The 25,045-nt window shown below is 32.5% G+C and overlaps 2 protein-coding genes across 60 annotated transcripts in view; both read right to left on the bottom strand.

The window, feature by feature from the left end:
• The window catches only part of LOC147840854 (uncharacterized), a 28,518-nt gene extending 4,478 nt beyond the window's left edge, over positions 1–24,040 (bottom strand). Inside the window, exons 1-16 of one of the 30 annotated variants that reach the window (XR_015507729.1) lie at positions 23,961–24,040; positions 22,999–23,119; positions 20,067–20,123; positions 19,874–19,925; positions 19,015–19,065; positions 18,374–18,422; positions 17,662–17,712; positions 16,949–16,999; positions 16,243–16,293; positions 15,752–15,806; positions 15,039–15,093; positions 13,578–13,626; positions 12,959–13,013; positions 11,773–11,823; positions 10,529–10,583; positions 9,814–9,871 (exon numbers count right to left, since the gene is read on the bottom strand). Coding sequence is in view for 3 of the 30 variants with exons in the window: in XM_087281835.1 (XP_087137961.1) it covers positions 10,559–10,583; positions 12,959–13,013; positions 13,578–13,626; positions 16,243–16,293; positions 16,949–16,999; positions 17,662–17,796 (366 nt within the window). In the remaining 27 variants the exon portion in view is untranslated. Of the gene's footprint in view, positions 1–9,813; positions 9,872–10,527; positions 10,584–11,772; positions 11,824–12,958; positions 13,014–13,577; positions 13,627–14,449; positions 14,498–15,038; positions 15,094–15,751; positions 15,807–16,242; positions 16,294–16,948; positions 17,000–17,661; positions 17,797–18,373; positions 18,423–19,014; positions 19,066–19,873; positions 19,926–20,066; positions 20,124–22,998; positions 23,120–23,646; positions 23,760–23,960 lie in introns of those variants that run through there. The other 29 variants (XR_015507736.1, XR_015507733.1, XR_015507731.1 and 26 more) reach the window with 29 other exon arrangements.
• Positions 1–25,045, bottom strand: part of ebf1a (EBF transcription factor 1a) — a 269,550-nt gene that overhangs the window by 148,646 nt on the left and 95,859 nt on the right.

Genomic DNA, 25,045 nt, shown 5'->3' with positions numbered 1-25,045 from the left:
CAACTAGCGTTTCGAAAGTGTTAATGCAGACCAACAGAGACATCGCGCAGAAGTAAAATAAACAGCTACGCGCGTTGCATGTGCTGTGGGTTATGCCGGTCATAACGCAGAAGTATAAACCAGGCTTTATAAACTTTAATTTCATAAGTGCATACAATATAATATTAATAATAATAAGACAATTAGCATGTTTATCAGGGTAGACGACATGCAGTGAGTGGATAATTCCATATGTGCAATATGTCCATTTAAATCTCTCCATTTTGCTGTAATGGCTGTGCTGTGTTTGACTGGCAATAGCTTTTAGATTATAACCCACAACCCACTTATTAATATGCAGCCTTTTATTGATTACATGGGGCCAGTTGCACCAGCAGTGTGTAAGTTAAAATGAAGCCTAGTTGTGACTTAAAGGGACACTAATTTACAATGTACGCACTACTAAATATTTCTGTGTTGCACCATTTCACTTAGTTTAAACCTAACTCTGTGTTCCAACTAAAAATTTACCGCAGCCTCCCCCCATGTATAATGGTAGAAAAGAGATGATGGTGAGATTAGTTTACATCGAGGAGCTTGCAATGATCTCTCTCTATTCACAGCCTTATTTTCTTCCCAAATCTCGCATTTCTTTCGGTTTGTAAATGAAGAGTTTAATTTTGTTTCAAGGAGTGTTTTGTTTTAACATACATTTCTTTATGACTGGGTTTTTTCTCCCTGCTATTTTTTCTTTAAAGTGTAGAATATTTAAAAAATCAAGTTTTATGTTTTGATAACTTTGTGTAATTTGTGTGCATTCACAGCAAATTTTCAAAGAACAGTTATATGTAGATGCATTAGTTGCAGAATTCTAAATCAGTTTAACGATTGAAACACTTTTTATTTGATATTAGGTGATTTAATGCAACTACGTATGACTTTACGGCGAGCTTATGACCTTACTAACTACGGTTTGCCTTAAGAGCATGTGGTGCAACCGAAGTAAAAACAACTTAAGTTATAAACAAGCCAGTAGTTATTATTATTATTGTTATTATTATTGTTATTACTACTACTACTATTATTATTAGGCAATTTTCTGAAGCAACCCCTGTAACCAATTTAGTGCTTTTGGGTTGTTGTTGTTTTCGGTTAAAGCGCAATGCCCCATTAACACCTCAGACAGGCTGCTTCATTAATAGCCAAACATTTTGTTTGAGATGAGGGCAGGGGTATATCTTGAGTATATTTCACAAGCAAGGTTGACACAAAATCCCCGGTTATATACCTTTTACCTATAGGCCAACTTATAGAAATGTAGGCTCATATAGGCTGTTTCTATTCACAGCAACTTATGGACTGAACTACGTGTTAATTAAAATTTCTATATTAGGCTCGTAGCAATTGATATTGGAGTCATGGAATATTGTTTGCATTTATTTTGCATATTGTTTGCAATATCCTACTTTAATAATAATAATAATAATTAATATTATATTTAAGTTTTTTCTATTTCTAAATAAATAGCCTACTGTAAATTAGGCCTACAACCATTAATGATTTATATAATTTATATATGAAATTAGAAATAAAATTCTTAATAATATTTGTAAAGGAAACAAAAATTGGTCTTATATGTGCCGTTATATATATTTCAATTAATATGGAAAATAAGTGCATGTTTTCACCAAAACTATGATAAGATTTTTTTAAAAATGTGTGATTGTGTAAAACAATATAATTTGCAAATAAAATAATGTTGTTGTTTTTTTCTCTCTCTCTAAAGAAGTTGTTACCACCTCGTTTAGAGCATCATTATGGGCATTTTACGTTATAACTAATGTGGTTCAAACAATAGATCTGTGACAGAGAAACTACAGGTTTTGGGACACACTCGTCACTACATCGTTCTTTTCCCAAACGACACATTGTACTATGATATTTCTGCCGCGAGTTATGTTGTTATTTGGGAAACCCAGCCCTGGTGCAGAGCCAGAGGAAGAAGCGCGCTGCGCTTGTGGAGCAGATAAGAAGCTAGAGAAGCTTCTAGACCAGGGGAGAGTTTCCCAAACAACGACATATCTGAATGAAGGGGTAATCTACTGTGTTTTAGCCTAATTATTATTTCTAATGTTTACACACTGTAAAATAGGCTAATCCAATCTTAAAAAAAAAAACACAATCAATTTTTGTGAATTGTTTTTATTCCGAGCTAAATAATATTTTAGAAAATGTTGCATATCAAGCTGTTGGTATCTCCTCGCGGTTGAAATTGGCTGTTATGCGGAAAAAAAATAACAAATATTAGCTCGCAGGCTAGTTGCTTTTTAGATTTAATTTAAGCCTATATTCAGCTGACAGCGCACACTCAGCCACGATACAGAGAGAAAAAGTAAATAATAGATTCTTTAATGTAAACGACTAAGAAAAACTTTGGCTATATACTCGGGAGAGAATGTAATGAGATCTAGACTGGCTGTAAAATATATACACCATTAGTAATAGTTAATCAACGCATTTTATTTATTTAAAAAAATCTACTCATTTTAATATTGCGATTTTTATATTTTTTAGAGAATGTCTGTTTTTATAAACTTTTCTGTCATTTATTTCAAATTTGTCATTATTTTATTAATTTGATGACGTTAATATTTTACATAGGCTATTTTTATATACTATTTATATACATCTAAAATCCTTTGGCATTCAAATTAAGGTTGTGACGATGAGGAAATTTCCCCACAGGTTAATCGACATGTGACAACACCGGTAATACCGGTATCACGTGAAGGTCGGGTTTCCTCTTTTCTTTCTGCTTTTGAATAGCTTATAAATGCATATAATACTTTCACTTTCAGTTTTGCGGGAATTGCCGATTCGGCGTAAATAGTTTGAATGGACGAATGTGATTAATGTTAGAATGTTTTTAAAATGAATAAGAAAATAAAATAGCAAGATAAGTAATTAAATTGCACAAAGTTTAAATACGATTAAACGAATGAACAAGAAACAAAAGGATGGGATCTTGTGGGGCTCACTATGTTCCCCATCGTGCTGAACACACTCTCAGATGAGCAGCTTGTTGCACGCAAAGATACTTTTTGGTTATATTTGCTAACAGGGGGAACATGTTTGGTTGTCTTTTGTTGTCCTACCTGACTTCAATTTCTTAATGTATTATTTAGCCTAATGCATTATATATTAATAGCTTAGTCCTTATGAACAATCCGTTTATAAAATAGCCTTATTAACGAATTTATAGGCTAGTGAAGAATAAACCGAATATGAAATATGATCCTTGCATAATGATCACAACTAAACAAGCTAGCACTCATTTTATATATAAACTTTAAATAAAAAAGAAAGAAATGTTAAGAAATTAAACATTGTGTAAAAAATCTAAAGACAGGCTAAATAAAAGTAATTTTATTTAACAGGCTAAAAAAAAATCAACATGTAAATGTATAAATATTTCGATAAGTATTGTTATGGAATATTTATAACTATATGATCTTGCTTTTTTTGGTTATATCGATACCAGCTTTGAGCTCTCTTACAAGCACAGTTGACAGGCGCAGGTGTCTTATGTCACTGTCAGTGGCGAATTACACACAGCATACCCTGGCAAGATGTTTTATTTGTTGCCGATTGGCGTGTTGTTCCTTTTTTAAAACACCTTTTATTTTTAAAATCCCTCAAGGTAATGTTGTCTATCGAGTTATATAGTCTCCCTCGGAGATATTGTAGTTCAGTAACGTGGTGCGCAGCATATAACCGTGAAGCTTAAATAGGCTGAGCATATTTTTATCAATATTAAGACACATTAATACAAACTAGCCACCCTTTTGATTTTTTTTCGTTTACGTATATTTTTATCAAACGAAAAATGCAATGAATAGTTTAATTTGGTTTTCATTTTATTAGAATTAATATAATTAATAGGCTACACAACTCCTATTGGCTCGAATTGCGTTTTGACAGATAAGGCGTGACTTTCTGGCTTAAAGATATTTGTGCCTGTTAATTTCAGCGCTGTATTTTGACAGATTTCGCAAAGGCTTCATCTATTCTACCTGTCAGCTGGTACCAGCCTCAGTTTTGCGACTTGACCTGTGTGGCGTTTCGATGTCTGAATGATAGCAAGAGAGAGATGAGATCAGACCTCAGATTCGATGTGTAGCCGCACTTCACAGTTACTTTATAGCAGTTTTTAATATTGGCTCACCTAAATTAACTTTTCATTTATTAAAAGCCGAAATATTTCCAGACAGATGAAGCAACTTTCGGTTTTTAAAGAGAGCGGCCTCGGTGATAAAAGACGCGCGCACACACAGGTTACATTCTTGTAGGCATATTCATTTTTTATTTTTTTACATGAAATGCATAAAGTGCAAAAAAGAAGAGCTGAACTTCGGAAAAAGTGCTCACTTCAGTTGCCGTGATGATTGCTTTGTTTCTCTGCAGTTGGCTTGTCAATGGAGCGGCATTGCTACATCATTCTTGTTTTAATAAAAATAAGATATTTATTATTAAAAACTGTGAGATGATGATCGCGTGATTTTTAAAATGAGAGTATGCCTTGCATATTTATTCTCACGTTATAATTGAAATATGACACATTACTATGTTCAGATTTTAATTATAAAGCATGCTCTGGTCTTAAGTAAATTATTACGAATTCTATTTTCCATTTAATTAAAATAAATATTTAATAAAAAAAAAAAAAAAACGAATACTTAGAAAAAACAAATGTGAGGACGGTGTCACGGTAAAAACGTGATGTAACCGGTGTTGCGTCTTAAAATCGGTATCACCGTCAACACAGTCTATCGTGGCAAGCCTAATTTGCTTTGAACTTGAGAGAGAAAAGCGAATTTTACCTGTCAGTGGCTACACATTGCTCCTAAATAGCATAAAGCATTTCTTTTTGATTTTAGTCTTTTGTAACATTCTTTTTTTTTTCTTTACTTTAACCCATTAAAAGAAAAAGTGTCATATTAAATACAATTATTATTAAAAATGCAATTAAGTTTTGTTTGTCGCATAGTTAACTATGTGATGTGGGTAAATGGTGTGTTTCAATGTTGCAAGTCCTATATTTCAAACCTACGGGAAGCACTGTAATTGATCGTTTTTTTTTTTCCCCAATAAGGTGGTGTAATAAATACATTACAATTTTTAATTAAAAGTTATTCACATTAAATAATAATAATAATAAACATTGGTTTAAAGAATGTTAAAAACGCAGGATTATGTTTTAAATAACTCCAAATCGAGGCATTCATTTTAGGCCTCTACAAACTACAAAACGTCAATGCAAATTAATGCAATACTATATGTAAAAATAAACTATTATATACTATAGTGGCCTATAGCCTATAAAAAATGGTCAATATTGCCTTATTTCTCGTCTCGCTCAGCACGTGTGCATTGAATTGCAAGTGACAGATACAGAGGAAATTAATAAAAATAATATAGGCTAGAATTAAAATAATTTAGCCCACCTAGCAGTTTTCTTTAAAATTATAATAGGCCTGTATATAAAAATGGACTGAAAATTGTTGTAGGCCTTTTGTGATGTTCAGTTATAAAAATGCTTATCTGTACATTTGTAAAACTGTTCTGTTTAGGCTATACTGCTACTGCTTTTGAAAAGGAAAAAAATAGTCTGGGCTATACTTTGAATTAATCAAAAACAGTTATAGGTTCAGTTTGAAATTTAACTTGATAAACAGTTAATGATGGCACCTGATGTTCAAAGAAACATCAATGGGGCGTCGATTAGGGATGTTTGGTTCTGGGTTTTTTGGATGAGACTCTTAACTCCTAATTTTGGAGTCGGTGGAATACATATGCATTCACTTAAAATAGTGCAAGGATTAAATATGCTGTCTCATATCGCACTTTACACAATGCTACTGCGTCAATTTCAACATTGTGTAGTTCTCTGGTCAGATAATACCAGCAGTAAATCATTTCCAGCCAAAATAAAATAGTTATCAACCTAAACTTTTTTTACAGCATATTTTAATTGTCTAGTTTAACTAGTTTAGTTTAACTTAGAAAATTACAATGGAATCTTGGAGACATAAAGTTAAAACATAATTTTAATATCAAAATGTTTAATGGAAAGATGAGTGGCAGTTCATTAACAAATAATCCCAACTGAGCCCAAACAATGTTAAAAACTATATAGAATAGTCTAATTATTTAGTATAGTCTAAGTATCTAAATACTTTACAGAGAGAATAAAATAATCTGTGGTTGTTCATTTCTTTGTTTATTGATCGGTTGAAGCGTCAAAAAATAAAGTAGCTAGCTTTTTCATTTGATTTAATGAACAATTAAATATTAAACCACATACATGAAATATTTAAGTTAAATAATTCATTCATAACCAAACCTAAAATAATAAAAAAAGCAGTGTGACAGAGCAGTATATGCTTTAAGGCACAGTCTCTCTTGTAAATGTGGTTTTCTTTAAAGTGTACTTTTAAATAGCTCATTACTTTACTCTTGAATATTACTGTTTGTTTGTGCAATTTGTTCATTATTGTAATATAATAAAGGTGTGTTAATGAGACAGCGGAAGAAAAGGAGTGAGTCAGACCTAGTTTTTGAACATTTTACCCTGACTATATTTTTATTTAAAAATCCTCTTTTGGAAGTTTTTGCGTTCCCTCGCAGATGTTTTGCGTTCTCGCAAAACTGTTTTTCCACAAACACTTCCTGTTCACTTCATACATGTCAACCCTCCTGTTTTACAAGGATTCTCCCAACCCTTCCGTTTTTGCTGGGATTCTCCCATATTTCTCTTTCTTTCCATTAAAGCTGTGGGTCGATCATCCCTCTTCTTATGCAACCTGTGAATTAGCGAATACATGTATACGGATGTGCTAGGTATGATAAACTGATCCCAGATCAGCTTCTGTACACACCATTTAAAGCGACACCTCTGTTATCAAACAAGTGATGAGCAGCAAATGAATCTCTCATTTTCTTTTATTTCATAACAGAGGTGTCAATTTAAGAATGCACAGATCTATAATGAAAGTATTTCATTACTTAAGTAACTGTTTGTGCTCATTTAAGAGAAAATGAGTTGTGTTTAAAATAAAACACACAGGACGGACATGTTTACATATTGTTAAGTATATTTGTCTGTTTAAACACAGATCTGAATCCTGCACTTTAGCTTCTCTTTAAATGGCATGTACAGAAGTTGATCTGGGATAATAAAAACACTGATTTAAAAAGTATTTTGTGACACCTACATCCATCATTACAAACACAGGTTTGTTTTAAAATAATAACTCTGTACCAAAGCGTTTATTTTAGGCCTGTATAAACTATAAAACATCTCTGCAAATTAATGCAATGCAATATAAAAAACAAAATTCAATATTTTGTCAATATTGCCTTGTTGTCTCTCAGCGCACACTCACTGAACTTCAAGTAACAGACAGAAAAAATAATTTAAAATAATGTAGCACACCTTGCAGCTTTCTTTAAAATTATAATAGGCCTGTATACAAAAATAGCGCTAGACCGTTTCTTAGTATTTTGCTGGTAATGTTTTTAAATAAATAGTTAGGCCTACTTAAATATTAATTTGCTATTAATGTACAGTAATTGAGACAAAATAACATAATAGTAAAATATAAATATAATAAAAGTAAAATAAGAGTAATAATAAGAAAAAAATAAGATTTTTAATAGGTAAAAATAAGAGTAAAATATAATCAACAAAATGTAAATTAAAACTGTGAATGAATAGGTAAATAAAAAGCTTATTTATTGACCATCTTAGTCCTATCACTTTAAAATAACAAACACTGTTTATCTCTCTATATTTAGGCTAAAACACTGCTTTATTTATTAAGGCCTACTCATTGCATTTATGCTTGTACTTTCATTTTAGTTGTCTTTTAATTCTTTATGTCTTCTTTATTCTTTAATTTTATAATGAATCCTCATTGAACTTAACAAGTTTACAATGATAATAAACTTGTTCACAAGTATGTATTGATTAATGAAGAAATTATAATGCTTTGTTTCATTGTTTATCATTATTTACAAATAGAAGAGTATTTACAGCTACTGTATAGGCTACGTTTTGAAGAAAAAAACAGAAAAAAAAAACAGAAAAAAACTGAACTGAAACTAAATTATTAAAAATAAACTTGTGAAACTTAATTTATGTCTTGCGGCAAAACTATTTGTATTATACTTTTAGTGATCTGCTTGAGGTAGGTCAATTTATTTTTATGCTTTTGATGAAGTAGCATTCAACTTAAGCTCTTTAGACCATGCACCGGACCGTTTCTCAGTGTTTCGCCGCAATGTCTTTGAATAAATAATTATTTAGGCCTATTTTTATTATTCATTTATTTTTTATTATTCATTTATTGTTATGTACAATAATTTAGACATAAAATGAGATAGTAAAATATAATCAACAACGAAAATGTAAATAAAAACGTAAATGAAAAAGCTTATTTAATGACTGTCTTAGTCCTATCAAAACAGCAAACACTGAACATCTCTTTATATTTGGGCTAAAACACTGCTTTATTTATTTATTTAGGCCTACTTATTTGTTTGTACTGTATGTTTGTGCTTTCATTTTAGTTAGCTTTTATTTCTTTAATTCTATTTTCCAAAATTAACCCTCATTGCACTTAAGGGCCCTATCATACACCCGGCGCAATGTGGCGCAATGCACGACGCAATAGTTTTTTGCTGGTTTCAGCTTGGCGCAAGAGTCGTTTTAAGGCGTTGCGCCACATTCTTTAAATAGCAAATGCATTTGCGCTCATATGTGCACCCATAGGCGTTTTGGTCTAAAAAGGGAGGCGTTCTAAGGAGCATTGCTATTTTGAGAAACTATAATAGATTTTTCATTAGACCAAAACTAACCCGGTCTAAACTCCAGCGCTCTTGCGCCTCGCTTACACACTGCTTAATACACACAAGATGTATTTACATATGAATAAATTTAAATATTAAGGATATATATAGGATATAATAAGAATATATATAGGATATAAATATAAAGGATTAATATATTACAAAACATTATCTTCCAGCCTACATAAATATGAAAAACCACTGCTTTTATGTCTTCTTCATCTCGGGAGGCTTTTTCAGTTCATTCATAACAATTTGCTTTTGTATGTTATTATCAGCAGTATTAATTATTATATCCATATTTATATTTGTTTTATTAAAAAAAAGCTTAGATTTGCCCACCTGCAGGTTTTAGACCATATGCGGGCAACATGTGTTTTAGGATATAACTCAGGTTTCTGACAACACTTAGTTATTATTGTTCATTTATTCATTTGCTGGAAATTAGAACTGCATTTAGAAATAGTTTTGAAACAAATATTTGCACTTAACAAACGCAATTAATTATTATTATTAGGCTAACTGATGTCTGTGCGTAAAGATTTTCCTATCCACCAAGAGCGAAAGTAGATCATTTATCTCTCATTCTCGCGCGGTAGATTCTCTGTTTAACAGTTTTCTGTTAAAAATAACTGTTAACTGTTTGCTTGTGAAATGCTCATTTTTTCCACTTAAACTTACTTTACGTATGTAAATAGCAAATGCGCTTATGGCACGATGCAAGGCTATTAAAAGGAATGGGAGATGAGACTCTGATTGGTTTATTCTCAAAATACACCTATAACTCATTAAGAAAATAAACTCAACTCTTTAGATCATGTTTAAAATTTGCTTAAAATAAAAAAAGGCCAAAATGCACATTATTTTCAAAGTAATTTTAGTTACTTAGTTTCTTCCTGCATTGTTATTGACAGAAATTCTTACCATCACCACCATCACTGTCTGGCTTCCTGGATTTCTGTCCAGATTCACCTGTTATTTCCTGAAGGGAGAAAGTGAGAGAGACATTATTATTCACTTATTTAAATTATTTTATTATTTTAATTATTATTAGTTCGTGCACTCATTGACTTCCATGTTATTATTTTTCCTACTATTGGACTTTTCTACTTTACAAGTTTATTTTTTCTGTTAAACAAAAAACAATGTATTTTGATGGAAGAAGAAAACCTGCAATCATTGACTTCCAAAATAAAAACACAAAAAATATGGAAGTCAATGAGTACAGGTTTTCATCTTCCATCTTCTTTTGTGTTTAACAGAAAAAATAAACCCATAAAGGGTGTGCAAATGATGACACATTTGTCATTTTTGGGTATGAGCCAGTCACAGAGTTGTTTTCTACAGAGGTTTGTTAATTCTTGACAAAATAATTAACAAACCTCTGTAGAAAACAACTCTGTGTTGGTCAAAGCGACTGGCTCATGGAGGTACTGAAACAGAAAAGCAAAGATAAAGAAAATTCAACATTTGTTTACTTACTTTTAAAGTCACACATAACAAACCATGCCCTCATAAACCATGAAGAAACACAGATTGAAGGAAGTGAAGGATGAGCAAATGATGACAAAATTGTCATTTTTGGGTGAACTATCCTTTTAAGGAGTGTCAAAATAGCATTACAAAAGAATTAACAAACCTCTGTAGAAGACAACTCTGTTTGTGTTTGTCAAAGCAACTGGCTTATGGAGGTACTGAAAGAGAAAAGTAAAGAAAGATGAAGAAAACATGACATTTGCTTACTGAAAGCTTTAAGTCTTGCAAAACCAATCATGTCCTCATAAACCATGAAGAAACACACACGTTATAAAATAACAGTCTACTGGTAACATTGTAAACCTACACATACTGTGTGCTCATAAACCATGAGTAAACACACAGATTTAATAAAACAATAGTCTACTGCTAAGTCACATCCAATAGACATACTTGGTCCCCATAAACCATGACTAAACACACAGGACTGCTACACTGCATTTAGCAGAAATAGGAAACTGTTATTTTAGCACTTAAAAGGATGGGTGATCCAAAAATGAAAATGTACTTGCTATTAATATACCCCAATGCATTCCAATTATTTCTTCTGATAAACAACAAAAACTTGATATTTTCATGGAAGAAGAAAACCTGCAATCATTGACTTTCATAATAGAAAACGAAAAATATGAAAGTCAATGGTTACAGGTTTCCATCTTCTTTTGTGTTTAACAGAAAAATAAACCCATAAAGATTTAAAACAAGTAAAGGGTGAGCAAATGATGACACAATTGTCATTTTTGGGTGTACTATCCCTTTACTATGCCCTCATAAACTATGAAGAAACATGTTATAATAGTCTACTGCTAGCACTACGTAAACCTACACATACTGTGTCCTAATATACCATGAAGAAACACAAAGATTTAATAAAACAACAACCTACTGCTAAGTCACATCCAATAGACATACTTGGTCCTCCTAAACCATGACTAAACACACAGGACTGCTAAACTACATTTAGTAAAAATAGGAAACTGTCATTTTAGCACTTAAAGTGATGGTTCACCCAAAAATGAACATTTACTTACTATGAATTTACCCTCAAGTGTTCCAAACCTTTAAGGGTTTATTTCTTCTGATAAAAAACAAAAACAAGATATTTTGATGGAAAAAAAAAAACCTGCAATCATTGACTTCCACAATATAAAAAACAATAATATGAAAGTCAATGGTTACAGGTTTCCATCTTTTTTTAAGTATGTTATTTTGTGTATAAAGAAAATAATTAAACCTTTAAACGTTTGGAACAAGTAAAGGGTGAGCAAATGATGACACAATTGTCATTTTTGGGTGAACTATCCCTTTAAGGAGTGTCAAAACAGCTTGACAAAAGAATTAACAAACCTCTGTAGAAGACAACTCTGTGTTTGTCGAAGCATTTAGCTCATTAGGGTACTGAAAGAGAGAAGCAAAGATAAAGAAAATTTTACATTCGTTTACTAACTGTTTTAGGTTTTGCATTACAAACTATGCCCTCATAAACCATGAAGAAACACACAGATTTAATAAAACAATAGTCTACTGCTAAGTCACATCCAATAGGAATACTGTGTCCTCATAAACCATGACTAAACACACAGGACTGCTACACTGCATTTAGCAGAAATATGAAACTGTTATTTTAGCACTTAAAAGGATGATTTTATCCAAACATGAAAATGTACTTACTATTAATATACCCCAAAGCATTCCAACCCTTTATGGGTTTATTTCTTCTGATAAACAACAAAACAAGGTATTTTGATGGAAGAAGAAAACCTGCAATCATTGACTTACATAATAGAAAACACAAAAAATATGGAAGTCAATGGTTACAGGTTTTCACCTTTTTTCAAAGTATCTTCTTTTGTGTTTAACAGAAAAAATAAACCCATAAAGATTTAAAACAAGTAAAGGGTGAGCAAATGATGACACAATTGTACTTTTGGGTGAACTATCCCTTTACTATGCCCTCATAAACCATGAAGAAACATGTTATAATAGTCTACTGCTAGCACTATGTAAACCATTGTAAACCTACACATACTGTGTCCTCATATACCATGAAGAAACACACAGATTTAATAAAACAACAACCTACTGCTAAGTCACATCCAATAGACATACTTGGTCCTCATAAACCATGACTAAACACACAGGACTGCTAACCTGCATTTAGTAAAAGTAGGAAACTGTCATTTTTGCACTTAAAGTGATGGTTCACCCAAAAATGAACATTTACTTACTATGAATTTAGCCTCAAGTGTTCCAAACCTTTATGGGTTTATTTCTTCTGTTAAACACAAAAGATACTTTGAAAACTGATGAAAACCTGTAACCATTGACTTTCATATTATTTGTTTTTTCTATTATGAAAGTCTATGGTTACAGGTTTCCATCTTTTTTTTAAGTATTTTCTTTTGTCTTTAACAGAAGAATTAAACCCATAAGGTTTAAAACAAGGATGAGCAAATTATGACACAATTGTCATTTTTGGGTGAACTATCCCTTTAACAACTGTCAAAATAGCTTGACAAAAGAATCAACAAACCTCTGTAGAAGACACCTCTGTTTGTGTTTGTCAAAGTGACGAGAACATTGAGATACTGAAAGAAAGAAGCACAGAAAGATTAAGAAGACATGTCTTGCAAACCAATCATGTCCTTATAAACCATGAAGAAACACACAGAATTAATAAAACAATAGCCTGCTGGTAAGTCACATCCAATAGACATACTTGGTCCTCATAAACCATGACTAAACACACAGGACTGCTAAACTGCATTTAGTAAAATTAGGAAACTGTCATTTTAGCACTTAAAGTGATAGTTCACCCAAAAATGAACATTTCCTTACTATGAATTTACCCTCAGGTGTTCCAAACCTTTAAGGGTTTATTTCTTCTGATAAAAAACAAAACAAGATATTTTGATTGAAGAAGAAAACCTGCATTCATTGACTTCCACAATAGAAAACACCAATGATATGAAAGTCAATGGTTACAGGTTTCCATATTTTTTAAAGTGTTTTATTTTGTCTTTAACAGAAGAATTAAACCTATAAACGTTTGGAACAAGTAAAGGGTGAGCAAATGATGACACAATTGTCATTTTTGGGTGAACTAGCCCTTTAGGGAGCGTCAAAATAGCTTGACAAAATAATTAACAAACCTCTGTAGAAGACAACTGTGTTTGACAAAGTGACTGGCTTATGGAGGTGCTGAAAGAGAGAAGTAAAGAAAGATGAAGAAAACATGACATTCGCTTACTGAAAGCTTTAAGTCTCACAAAACCAATCATGTCCTCATAAACCATGAAGAAACACACGTTATGAAATAAGTCTACTGGTAACATTGTAATCCTACACATACTGTGTCCTCATAAACCATGAGTAAACACACAGATTTAATAAAACAATAGCCTGTTGCTAACTCACATCCAATAGACATACTTGGTCCTCATAAACCTTGACTAAACACATAGGACTGCTAAATTGCATTTAGTAAAAATAGGAAACTGTCATTTTAACACTCAAAGAGATTGATCACCCAAAAATGAACATTTACTCACTATTAATTTACCCTCAAGTGTTCCAAACCTCTGTGTTTATTTTTTCTGTTAAACAACAAACTATATATTTTAATAGAAGAAGAAAACCTGCAATCAATGACTTCCATAATAGAAAACAAAAATAATATGAAAGTCAATGGTTAGAGGTATCCATCTTTTTTCAAAGTATCTTATTTGTTTTGTCAAACAGAAAAAAGAAACCCATTAAGATTTGGAACAGTTGAGGCTAAATTAATGGTGAATAAATGTTAATTTTTGGGTGAACCATCCCTTTAAGTGCTAAAATAACAGTTTCCTATTTCTTATTTTTTTATTAAATCTGTGTGTTTCTTCATGGTTTATGAGGACACAGTATGTGTAGTTTTACAATGTTAGCAGTAGACTGTTGTTTTATAACGTGTGTTTCTTCATGGTTTATGAGGACATGATTGGTTTCAAGTACCAAAATAGCTTGACAAAACAATTACAAAAACCTCTGTAGAAGACAAGTCTTTGTGTTTGTCAAAGTGACGGGCTCATATAGGTACTAAAAGAGAGAAGCAAAGAAAGATGAAGAAAACTACTGAAATCTTTAGGTCTCGCATAACCAATCATGTCCTCATAAACCATGAAGAAACACACAGATTTAATAAAACAATAGCCTAATGCTAAGTCACATCCAATAGACATACTTGGTCCTTATAAACCATGACTAAACACACAGGACTGCTACACTGCATTTAGCAGAGATAGGAAACTGTTATTTTAGCACTTAAAGGGATGGTTCATCCAAAAATTAACATTTACTCTATTAATTTACCCTCAAGTGTTCCAAACCTTTATGGGTTTATTTCTTCTGTTAAACACAAAAGATACTTTGAAAACCTGTAACCATTGACTTTCATATTATTTGTGTTTTCTACTATGGAAGTCTATGGTTACAGGTTTACATCTTTTTTTTTAAGTACTTTCTTTTGTCTTTAACAAAAGTAAAATGTAAGCAAATAATGACACATTTGTACTGTTTGGGTGAACTATCCATTTAGGGAGTGTCAAAATAGCATTACAAAAGAATTAACAAACCTTTGTAGAAGACAACTCTGTTTGTGTTTGTCAAAGTGACGGACTCATGAAGGTACTGAAAGAGAGAAGCAAAGATAAAGAAAATTTACCATTCGTTTACTTACTGTTTTAAGTTTTGCATAACAAACCATGCCCTCATAAACCATAAAGAAACACACGTTATAATAGTCTACTGTTAGCACTATGTAAAACTACACATACTGTGTCCTCATAAACCATGAAGAAACACGCAGTTTTCATAAAACAACATCCTACTGCTAAGTCACATTAAATAGACATACTGTGTCCTCATAAACCATGACTAAACACACAGGACTGCTACATTGCATTTAGCTGAAAAAGGAAACTGTAATTTTTGCATTTAAAGGAATGGTTCACTCAAAAATGAACATTTACTCACTATTAATTTACCCTCAAGTGTTCCAAACTTTTATGTGCTTATTTCTTCTGATAAACAAAAATAAGATATTATGATGGAAGAAGAAAACCTGCAATCAATGACTTCCATAATAGAAAACACAAATAATATGGAAGTCAATGGTTACAAGTTTCCATCTTTTTTCAAAGTATCTTCTTTTGTGTTTAACAGAAAAAATAAACCCATAAAGATTTAAAACAAGTAAAGGGTGAGCAAATGATGACACAATTGTACTGTTTGGGTGAACTATCACTTTAAGGAGTGTCAAAATAGCATTACAAAAGAATTAACAAACCTCTGTAGAAGACAGCTCTGTTTGTGTTTGACAAAGTGACTGGCTCATGGAGGTACTGAAAGAGAGAAGCAAAGAAAGATGAAGAAAACATGACATTTGCTTACTGAAAGCTTTAAGTCTCACAAAACCAATCATGTCCTCATAAGCCATGAAGAAACACACAGATTTAATAAAACAATAGTCTACTGCTAACATTGTAAACCTACACATACTGTGTCCTCATAAACCATGACTAAACACACAGGATTGCTACACTGCATTTAGTCAAATTATGAAACTGTTATTTTAGCACTTAAAGGGATGGTTCACCCAAAAATTAACATTTATCTACTATGAATTACAGGTTTACATCTTTTTAAAAGTATTTTGTTTTGTCTTTAACAGAACAAATAAAGAAACAAGTAAAGGGTAGGCAAATGAGGACACAATTGTACTGGGTGAACTATCCCTTTAAGGAGTGTCAAAATAAAATGACAAAAGAATAAACAAACCTCTGTAGAAGACAACTCTGTGTTGGTCAAAGTGACGGGCTCAGGGAGGTACTGAAAAAGAGAAGCAAAGATAAGATTTTTTTTTAACATTGTTAAATTACTTTAAGTCACGCATAACAAATCATGCCCTTATAAATCACGAAGAAACACGTTATAATTGTCTACTGCTAGCACTATGTCAACCTACACATACTGTGTCCTCATAAACCATGAGTAAATACACAGATTTAATAAAACAACAACCTACTGCTAAGTCACATCTAATAGACATACTTGGTCCTCATAAACCATGACTGAACACACAGGACTGCTACATTGTATTTAGCAGAAATAGGAAACTGTTATTTTAGCACTTAAAAGGATGGTTCACCTAAAAATTAACATTTACTCACTATTAATTTACCCTCAAGTGTTCCAAACCTTTAAGGGTTTATATCTTTTTTTAAAAACAAAACATACTTTGAAAAACGATGGAAACCGGTAACCATTGACTTTCATATTACTTGTTTTTTACTACTATGGAAGTCAATGGTTACAGGTTTCTATCTTATTTCAAAGTATCTTATTTGTTTTGTTAAACCGAAAAAAGAAAACCATAAAGGTTTGGAACACTTGAGGGTAAACTAATAGTGAGTAAATGTTCATTTTTGGGTAAAACTATCCTTTCAAGAAGTATCAAAATAGCTTAACAAAAGAATTAACAAACCTCTGTAGAAGACAACTCTGTGTTTGTCAAAGCGACTGGTTTATGGAGGTGCTGAAAGAGAAAAGTAAAGAAAGATGAAGAAAACATGACATTCGCTTACTGAAAGCTTTAAGTCTCGCATAACCAATCATGTCCTCATAAACCATGAAGAAACACACACGTTATAAAACAATAGTCTACTGCTAATATTGCATTCTACATACAGTGTCCTCATAAACCATGAGTAAACACACAGATTTATTAAAACAATAGTCTACTGCTAAGTCACATCCAATAGACATACTTGGTCTTCATAAACCATGACAAAACACACAGGACTGCTACACTGCATTTAGCAGAAATATGAAACTGTTATTTTAGCACTTAAAGGGATGATTCACCCAAAAATGAACATTTACTCACTAACAATTTACCCTCAAGTGTTCCAAACCTTTACGTGTTTATTTCTTCTGATAAACAACAAAAACAAGACATTTGGTGGAAGAAAATCTGCAATCATTGACTTCCATGGTAGAAAACAAAAAAAGATGGAAACCTGTAATCATTCACTTCCATATTATTTGTAAGTATTTTCTTTTGTCTTTAACAGAATAAATAACCCCAAAAAGGTTGGAGACAATTAAAGGGTGAGCAAATGATGACACAATTGTACTTTTTGGAAGAACTATCCCTTTAAAAAGTGTCAAAATAGTTTGACAAAATAATTAACAAACCTCAGTAGAAGACAACTCTGTGTTTGTCAAAGTGACGAGCTCATTGAGATACTGAAAGAGAGAAGCAAAGATAAAGAAAATGTAACATTTGTTTTCTAACTGTTTGAAGTCTTGCATAACAAAAAATGCCCTCATAAACCATGAAGAAACACATGTTATAATAGTCTACAGCTAGCACCATGTAAACCTATACATACTGTGTCCTCATAAACCATGAGTAAACACACAGATTTATTAAAACAATATCCTACTGCTAAGTCACATCTAATAGACATACTTGGTCCTCATAAACCATGACTAAACACACAGTACTGCTACACTGCATTTAGCAGAAATAGGGAACTGTCATTTTAGCACTTAAAGGGATGATTCACACAAAAATTAACATTTACTCACTATTAATTTACCCTCAAGTGTTCCAAACCTTTAAGGGTTTCTTTTTTCTGTTAAACACAAAAGAAGATACTTTGAAAAACGATGGAAACCTGTAACCATTGACTTTCATATTATTTGTGTTTTCTATTATGTAAGTCAATGGTTACATGTTTCCATCTTTTTTCAAAGTATCTCATTTGTTTTATTAAACAGAAAAAAAGAAACCCATAAAGGTTTGAAACACTTGAGGGTAAATTAATAGTGAGTAAATGTTCATTTTTGGGTTAACCATGCCTTTAAGGAGTGTCAAAATAGCTTGACAAAATAATTAACAAACCTCTGTAGAAGACAACTGTGTTTGTCAAAGTGACGGGCTCATGGAGGTACTGAAAGAGAGAAGCAAAGAAAGATGAAGAAAACATGACATTCACTTACTGAAAGCTTCAAGTCTTGCATAACCAATCATGTCCTCATAAACCATGAAGAAACACACAGATTTAATAAAACAATAGCTTGCTGCTAACTCACATAAAATAGATATACTTGGTCCTCATAAACCATGACTAAACACACAGGACTGCTACGTTGAATGTAGTAGAAATAGGAAACTGCCATTTTAGCACTTAAAGGGATGATTCACACAAAAATTTATATTTACTCACTATTAATTTACCCTCAAGTGTTCCAAACCTTTAAGGGTTTATTACTTCTGTTAAACAACAAAAACAAGATATTTTGATGGTAGAAGAAAACCTGCAATCATTGACTTCCACAATAGAAAACACAAATAATATGGAAGTCAATGGTTACAGGTTTCCATATTTTTTCTAAGTATCTTCTTTTGTCTTTAACAGAAGAAATATCCCAATAAAGGTTTGAGACAAGTAAAGGGTGATTAAATAATGAGACAATTGCACTTTTTGGGTGAACTATCCCTTTAAGGAGTGTCAAATTAGCATGACAAAATAATTAACAAACCTCTGTAGAAGACAACTCTGTGTTGGTTAAAGCCACAGGCTCATGGAGGCGCTGAAAGAGAGAAGCAAAGAAAGATGAAGAAAACATGACATTCACTTACTGAAAGCTTTAAGTCTCGCATAACAAACCATGTCCTCATAAACCATGAATAAACAGATTTAACAAAACAATAGCCTACTGCTAAGTCACATTCAGTAGACATACTTGGTCCCCATAAACCATGAGCAAACACACAGATATTAAAACAATAGCCTATTGCTAGGTCAGCAAACTTGACATTGTTTCTCTTGATATCTCAATATTGTAAGCTATAAAAAAGCTTTAAATATTAGTAATATTTGTTATTTCTCAAATGTGGTAAAAAATAATATATTTTAATATAATGGCCTAGTAATGGTTAAAATGCTCAATTTTGCATTGATCTGGCATGTTAAACTTTAAATTGGTCTTTAATGCACAGGACAGAAATGACATCAGAATACAAATTTAAAATTCTGAAGATGAGTGTTAGATGTATGCTTGCACTCTCTTATGGTCCACATGCAAATAGATCATTTTCACTGGTATAATCAGGCATTTTTCATCATCAGATTTCAACTTGCATTATTTTCATCATTTAACAACAGTAGTTTATACTGCCACTGTGTAAACGTTTAATCTTACGCATAATACTCACCGTGTGAATAGAGGCTAATCTAAAGAAAAAACTTTGAATTGTTATATTGCGATTCTCAATATAATAATGTATCGCTACACCCATATTAAATGTATTATTATATAAAAATAACTGCACGGATACAGGAACAATAAGAAAATATCTCTTCAGATCAACATTTAGAAGACAATTACATAGACAAACCTCTTTGAAGCTCACTCTGTTCAGAATTCAAAGATAATGGCTCATGAAGAGACTGAAAAACATAATCAAAACACAGAAAATAAAGCTAAAACAACTCAAGTGTGTGCTAAACAGACATTATTAAACATTATATTTAATACTACATACAGTTCAAAATATGCCAATTTTTAAAATAAAATCCAATATACCCTACCTTTGCTTTTTCATGTTTGTTACAGGAGAGAAGGTCAACTCCTCCACATGACACACTCTAAAATTACAATTGTATGTTGTGATATCGTGCAGAACAATGTTTTAAAATTAAACACAAGGTACTTTTTTTATACAAGATTAAAATTGTAACTCTGCCAAATAAAAACAGTTCTGTCAACACATGAACACTGACTCCACAGAGTATGCGTCACAAACTCTTCTGGACAAACAGTGAAAACTGATACAGAAGAAACTAAATCATTGAAAAAATTCATTATGTTGGTTTAATAGTGCACAAAAAGTACACTGTACAGGAAACTGGCCCAAAACAATTATCTAATACTTTACTATTTGATAGTGTCAGGCCCGGATTAAGAACTCAAGAGGTTCTTATATATGTATAAATGTATGAATAGAATAAATTTTTTTCAAAACGAATCTATAATATATTGCCCACATTTTAAAAAAAAATTATATATATATATATATATATATATATATATATATATATATATATATATATATATATATATAGTCTACAGAGATTTAACTTATTTTTTAAACATTTAAAAATTAATTAATAGCATTTGTGAAAATTGATGGTATAAGTACACTTGTTCAAGTTAACTGAAGCAGTACTAAAATATATATTTTAAAAGGTATTTACTACTACTCTCCACTGTGCTTTGCGAGAGCGCTTACTGAACAGCACATGTTCGATGACATAAGAGTGCCCCGGCCCGAATGCAATGTGAGTGCAGGCCGTAGGGGGAGACGGAAGGGGGGAAAAGCATGCTTCAGCCTGGTTCATGGCAACTGTACAGTGCGAGTACGCCCTCAGACAAACGATGAATCCAGTCTGCACTGCCATTGGCATCTTCGCCTGGTTAATGCTAGCATGCACATAACATTACCATAACGTCTTCTATACCCTCATTCTCCTCATCATGGGTCTGTTTGAAGGAGTGAATACATGAAACATGCCTCAATAAATATGCACCCTCTCCTCTTTTTCTCTTGTGATTGCCAAATCCACTTGTCCACTCATTTTGATCTACGGCAAATACTACACTACAGTCCGCTCAATTCAGTGCAGGTTATTTCAAAACTTACATGCACTTCATCAATTAGAGCACGCTGTTTAGTTAAAAAAAGGAAAGAAGGAAAGGAAAAAATCTGCATGCTTTTTATACATGGTGATATTTTCTGACAATTTAAATACAATGATAATAATAATATATGATATTGACTATTTACTAAGAGGAAATGCCTAGTTTCTAAAAAAAATGTTTTTAAAGAGAGGGAGGCACCCTTTATTAAGGCATGTGCAACCTATTAAATGCTCTTCAACAGAGCCATGAGGTAGGAGAATATGGGTGAAGTAGCGCTAGTTGTGGCAAATGATAATCGACAGGCTAACCAGGGTTTAGGAAAGGGCGACTAATAGTGGTGTAACGGATCCAAAATCTGCAGTTCGGATCACTCTGCGTTTTTTGAGTTATGGTTCGGACCATTTTTTGGATCAGCAAAAAAGGGGAGGAGACAACTTGCTTTCCATTTATACAAAAATGTTACTATACTATTACTATTAAAGTATTCAATATGAAATATGATCTTTGCTACTGTTGCTGATAATGCAAAATATATAGAAATCTTGTACAACATATACTTATCTTCAATTAATGATTCAACAATTCACAAATAAAACTTCATGTTTCATTATACTGTAGGTGTATTATATTTGAAAACTTATTCAATGACATAATTTTGATGTTTGTTTGTCGCCATCTGTTGGTTACACAATGTAGTTGCTTTCACCAGCATCTTGTTTCATTAAACAGTGATTTTATTCTTACCATAATGAATGCATTAATGCAGGCTAAACAAACAGTGACAAAAAACACCTTAATAGCCAAAAGCATTTGGGTAGGTCCCACAACGTCATCATTATATTTTACAGGGAAGCCAAAATGCTTTCATTCATGCAATTTGAATGACACGGGAGGCGATCTCTCTGCGATTGTTGAAATGTTGGATTAACCTACAAGTTCAAAAAAAGTTATTAATCTACGGGTCACGCGCATTCCAAACCGTGGGTTGTGATCCGTATCGATCACGGATCAACAGTGATCCGTTACACCCCTAGTGACTAACATCACAAATAAATACCAATGAATTCTATTAAGATGTTGCTAACATTGGAAAATAACTTTATTATATATTTAAAATAACTATTTAGAAGCTGTTTATACACATATGAAATAAGATAAACATCATCAAAACACACGAGGCACTTGTGACTTTATTTAACATTTGCATTATTTAAAATTTTTTAAAAATGTTTCCTACCTATTAAAAATAAATGTATGTCCTATCTGATATGCAATGGGGAGAAAAAAAATAAGAATCAGTTCAGCAGACGGTATATTAGAACTCGAGTTGATGATCAATCGCGTCAAAACATGTTGCTATGTGCATTACAAGCTACACCACTGGCGCTATTTAGTTATGTTGTTTCTGTCGGTCAGACATCACTTGTCTGACAAAATTTGTGTAAATGGCTTATTCCATCAATGTGTGTTATTAACCATTAGTTAATCAGGCCCTGGATAGTGAACAATCTTTAATAGTTTTAACTTTTCACTAATATGGAAATCATTAATATTAGCATTTTTTAGACTCTTGAATTAAACATTAACATCTTAAAGTGTGGTTTTCAATTAGGACATTTCTTTTTTTTAATTATTATTATTATTTAAATGTTATTTGTTGACATTTATAATGTCATGTCATCAAATCATCATTCATGACTTATTTTTTGGTGTTAAATTAAACTCCTTTTTGCATCTTAACATTTTATACACTATGCGTATAATGAAACATTAACTGGGGACTACCTGCAGTAAGAAAAAACATGTACAAAACTTTGGTACCTTTGATGTCACTGATGTACCTCCACGTAAGCATGCCTTTATCCTTCCCCAACCTCACATGATGAGCAGCATCTTTCAAAGGATTTAATCCTCTGCTTTGACTCTTACCACCATTCATTCACTGTTAAAATATTATATAAGGTTAAACTTCACAGTTTATAATATCAATACAATACCACATATGCAAAGCAGTATAAATATATGCGACGTAGTGTAAAATTCTCTAAAGACCAAAACAGAACAAAATAGTAATATAGTTATCAAATTTCATAATACAGTTATCACATTTCAAACCATTTAATAAAATATAAGTTAGTAGTGCACTATTTTGACAATTTGATCAAATAAAGTTATTTATTAGTTTATCACAAAAATAACTTTATCACAAAAAAACATTAGAAAAAATTAAACCACACATTTACATTACTAAATTCAAACATTTTGTTCAATCATGCTTAATAATTCAAGTTTAGTAAATTGTTTCTACGTCATATTTATGTTTAATATACCTTGTTACCATGTTATTTATACCATATTCGAATGGTCATTGTTTCTCACATAAAAGTATGTGTAGAAAAAAAATCACAAATTACATAGTGCATCTATCATAACGTTACATCTCATGGAATCAGACGGCGAATTGTTCACCGCGGAGGAGTGAGCTCTGCCCGGTTCTGGGTTAAATCGACACCGGCGCTTCCGAGCCAGATACAGGCCGAGCGCGTGCTATTATTAGCAAATACACATTTTGAAGAACTACGTCTGATGCTGCCATTACAAACACCTATTTCTAACGTTTATTTGTTCTCATCTTCTGTTCCCAGTCACTAATTATTATTGTCTAAAACAGTACGCGCCGGATATAAATATATAAATAAACTTGCTATTTTGAATAACAAGTGGAATAATACAGTGCATATAATAATAAATAATGTACAAAGTATTAAAAACAAATGACTTACTTGTTTGATGTGAGTTTCACTGCTTGAAGCGCGACTGTCACGTCCACCGTCTTCATGATGAGGGACATTTTCCCGCGATTGAATGTATGGCGCGAAATTGTGTAAGATTTGGCGCGAGTGTGTATAGAAGTGCAGTACCAAGTTCCGCCTACAGAGGCGCTGTTCAAAGATCACACATACACATCATGGTTTACAAGACCATATTTGTAAAGGTCATAAAAAGCACACCAAGTGTAATAATAACCAAATAACAATGTGAACTTTTGAAACAAGTCTTATAATTATCATTTAGGTCATTGTAATGAATAATCATAATTTAAACCATTTTTAATATCAACTTAAATTTTTAGTTTATGAGACCACCAAAAATGGTCTCATAAACTAAATGGTCTCATAATGCTGGTGGGTAAACCTGAAAATTGGTTCCATAAACCACATATGCCAACACACACACACACACACACACACACACTTGTGCACTTCCCACTTAGAAGTTCATCAGAAGACACCAAGGCTGAAGTGCACTTTATCAGATTAGGTCTGGCCATGTCTATCAAATATGAATGAGACGAGAGGCCTCAGCTGAGCCAGACAGGCAAAAGAGCCAGTACAAGGTTAATCACACACACACACACACACACACACACACACACTCACACAACACACACATACAGTAGCATTGAACACATCTCACCTTTACTCGTGTGCCATCTAGTGTGACAGGTGCACTTGCTGCAGATGTTCGCACACATACACACACACTTACTCACAAGCACACACACGTACACTCGGGCTGACAAGCTTGCTGAGGCTGCACTACAAACATGCGCACATCCACGCCTCCATCACTTCCCTCGTGGGACAGGACTAGTTCTCCAAGGATATCCCTCCGTTGCGCTCTCTTCATCTCTTCCTCCGCTCTGTTCTTAAGCCCTCTTCAAAGGCTCCACTGGTTTTTGAAAATAAAGGACCTTGGCTGAGAGCTGCTTTTATGTTAGCAGCCGTCTTATTAAGGGGATGTTTTTCAGCCCTCAGACTCTCTTGATTCCATTCAATTTTCTAATGAATCTCCGAGGCTGCGCTTA

The sequence above is a fragment of the Danio rerio genome, chromosome 14 (genome assembly GCF_052040795.2).
Source record: "Danio rerio strain M-AB ecotype USA chromosome 14, GRCz13ab, whole genome shotgun sequence".
NCBI classification, from domain to species: Eukaryota; Metazoa; Chordata; class Actinopteri; order Cypriniformes; family Danionidae; genus Danio; species Danio rerio.
This window is presented reverse-complemented; position numbering and strand designations above follow the sequence as displayed.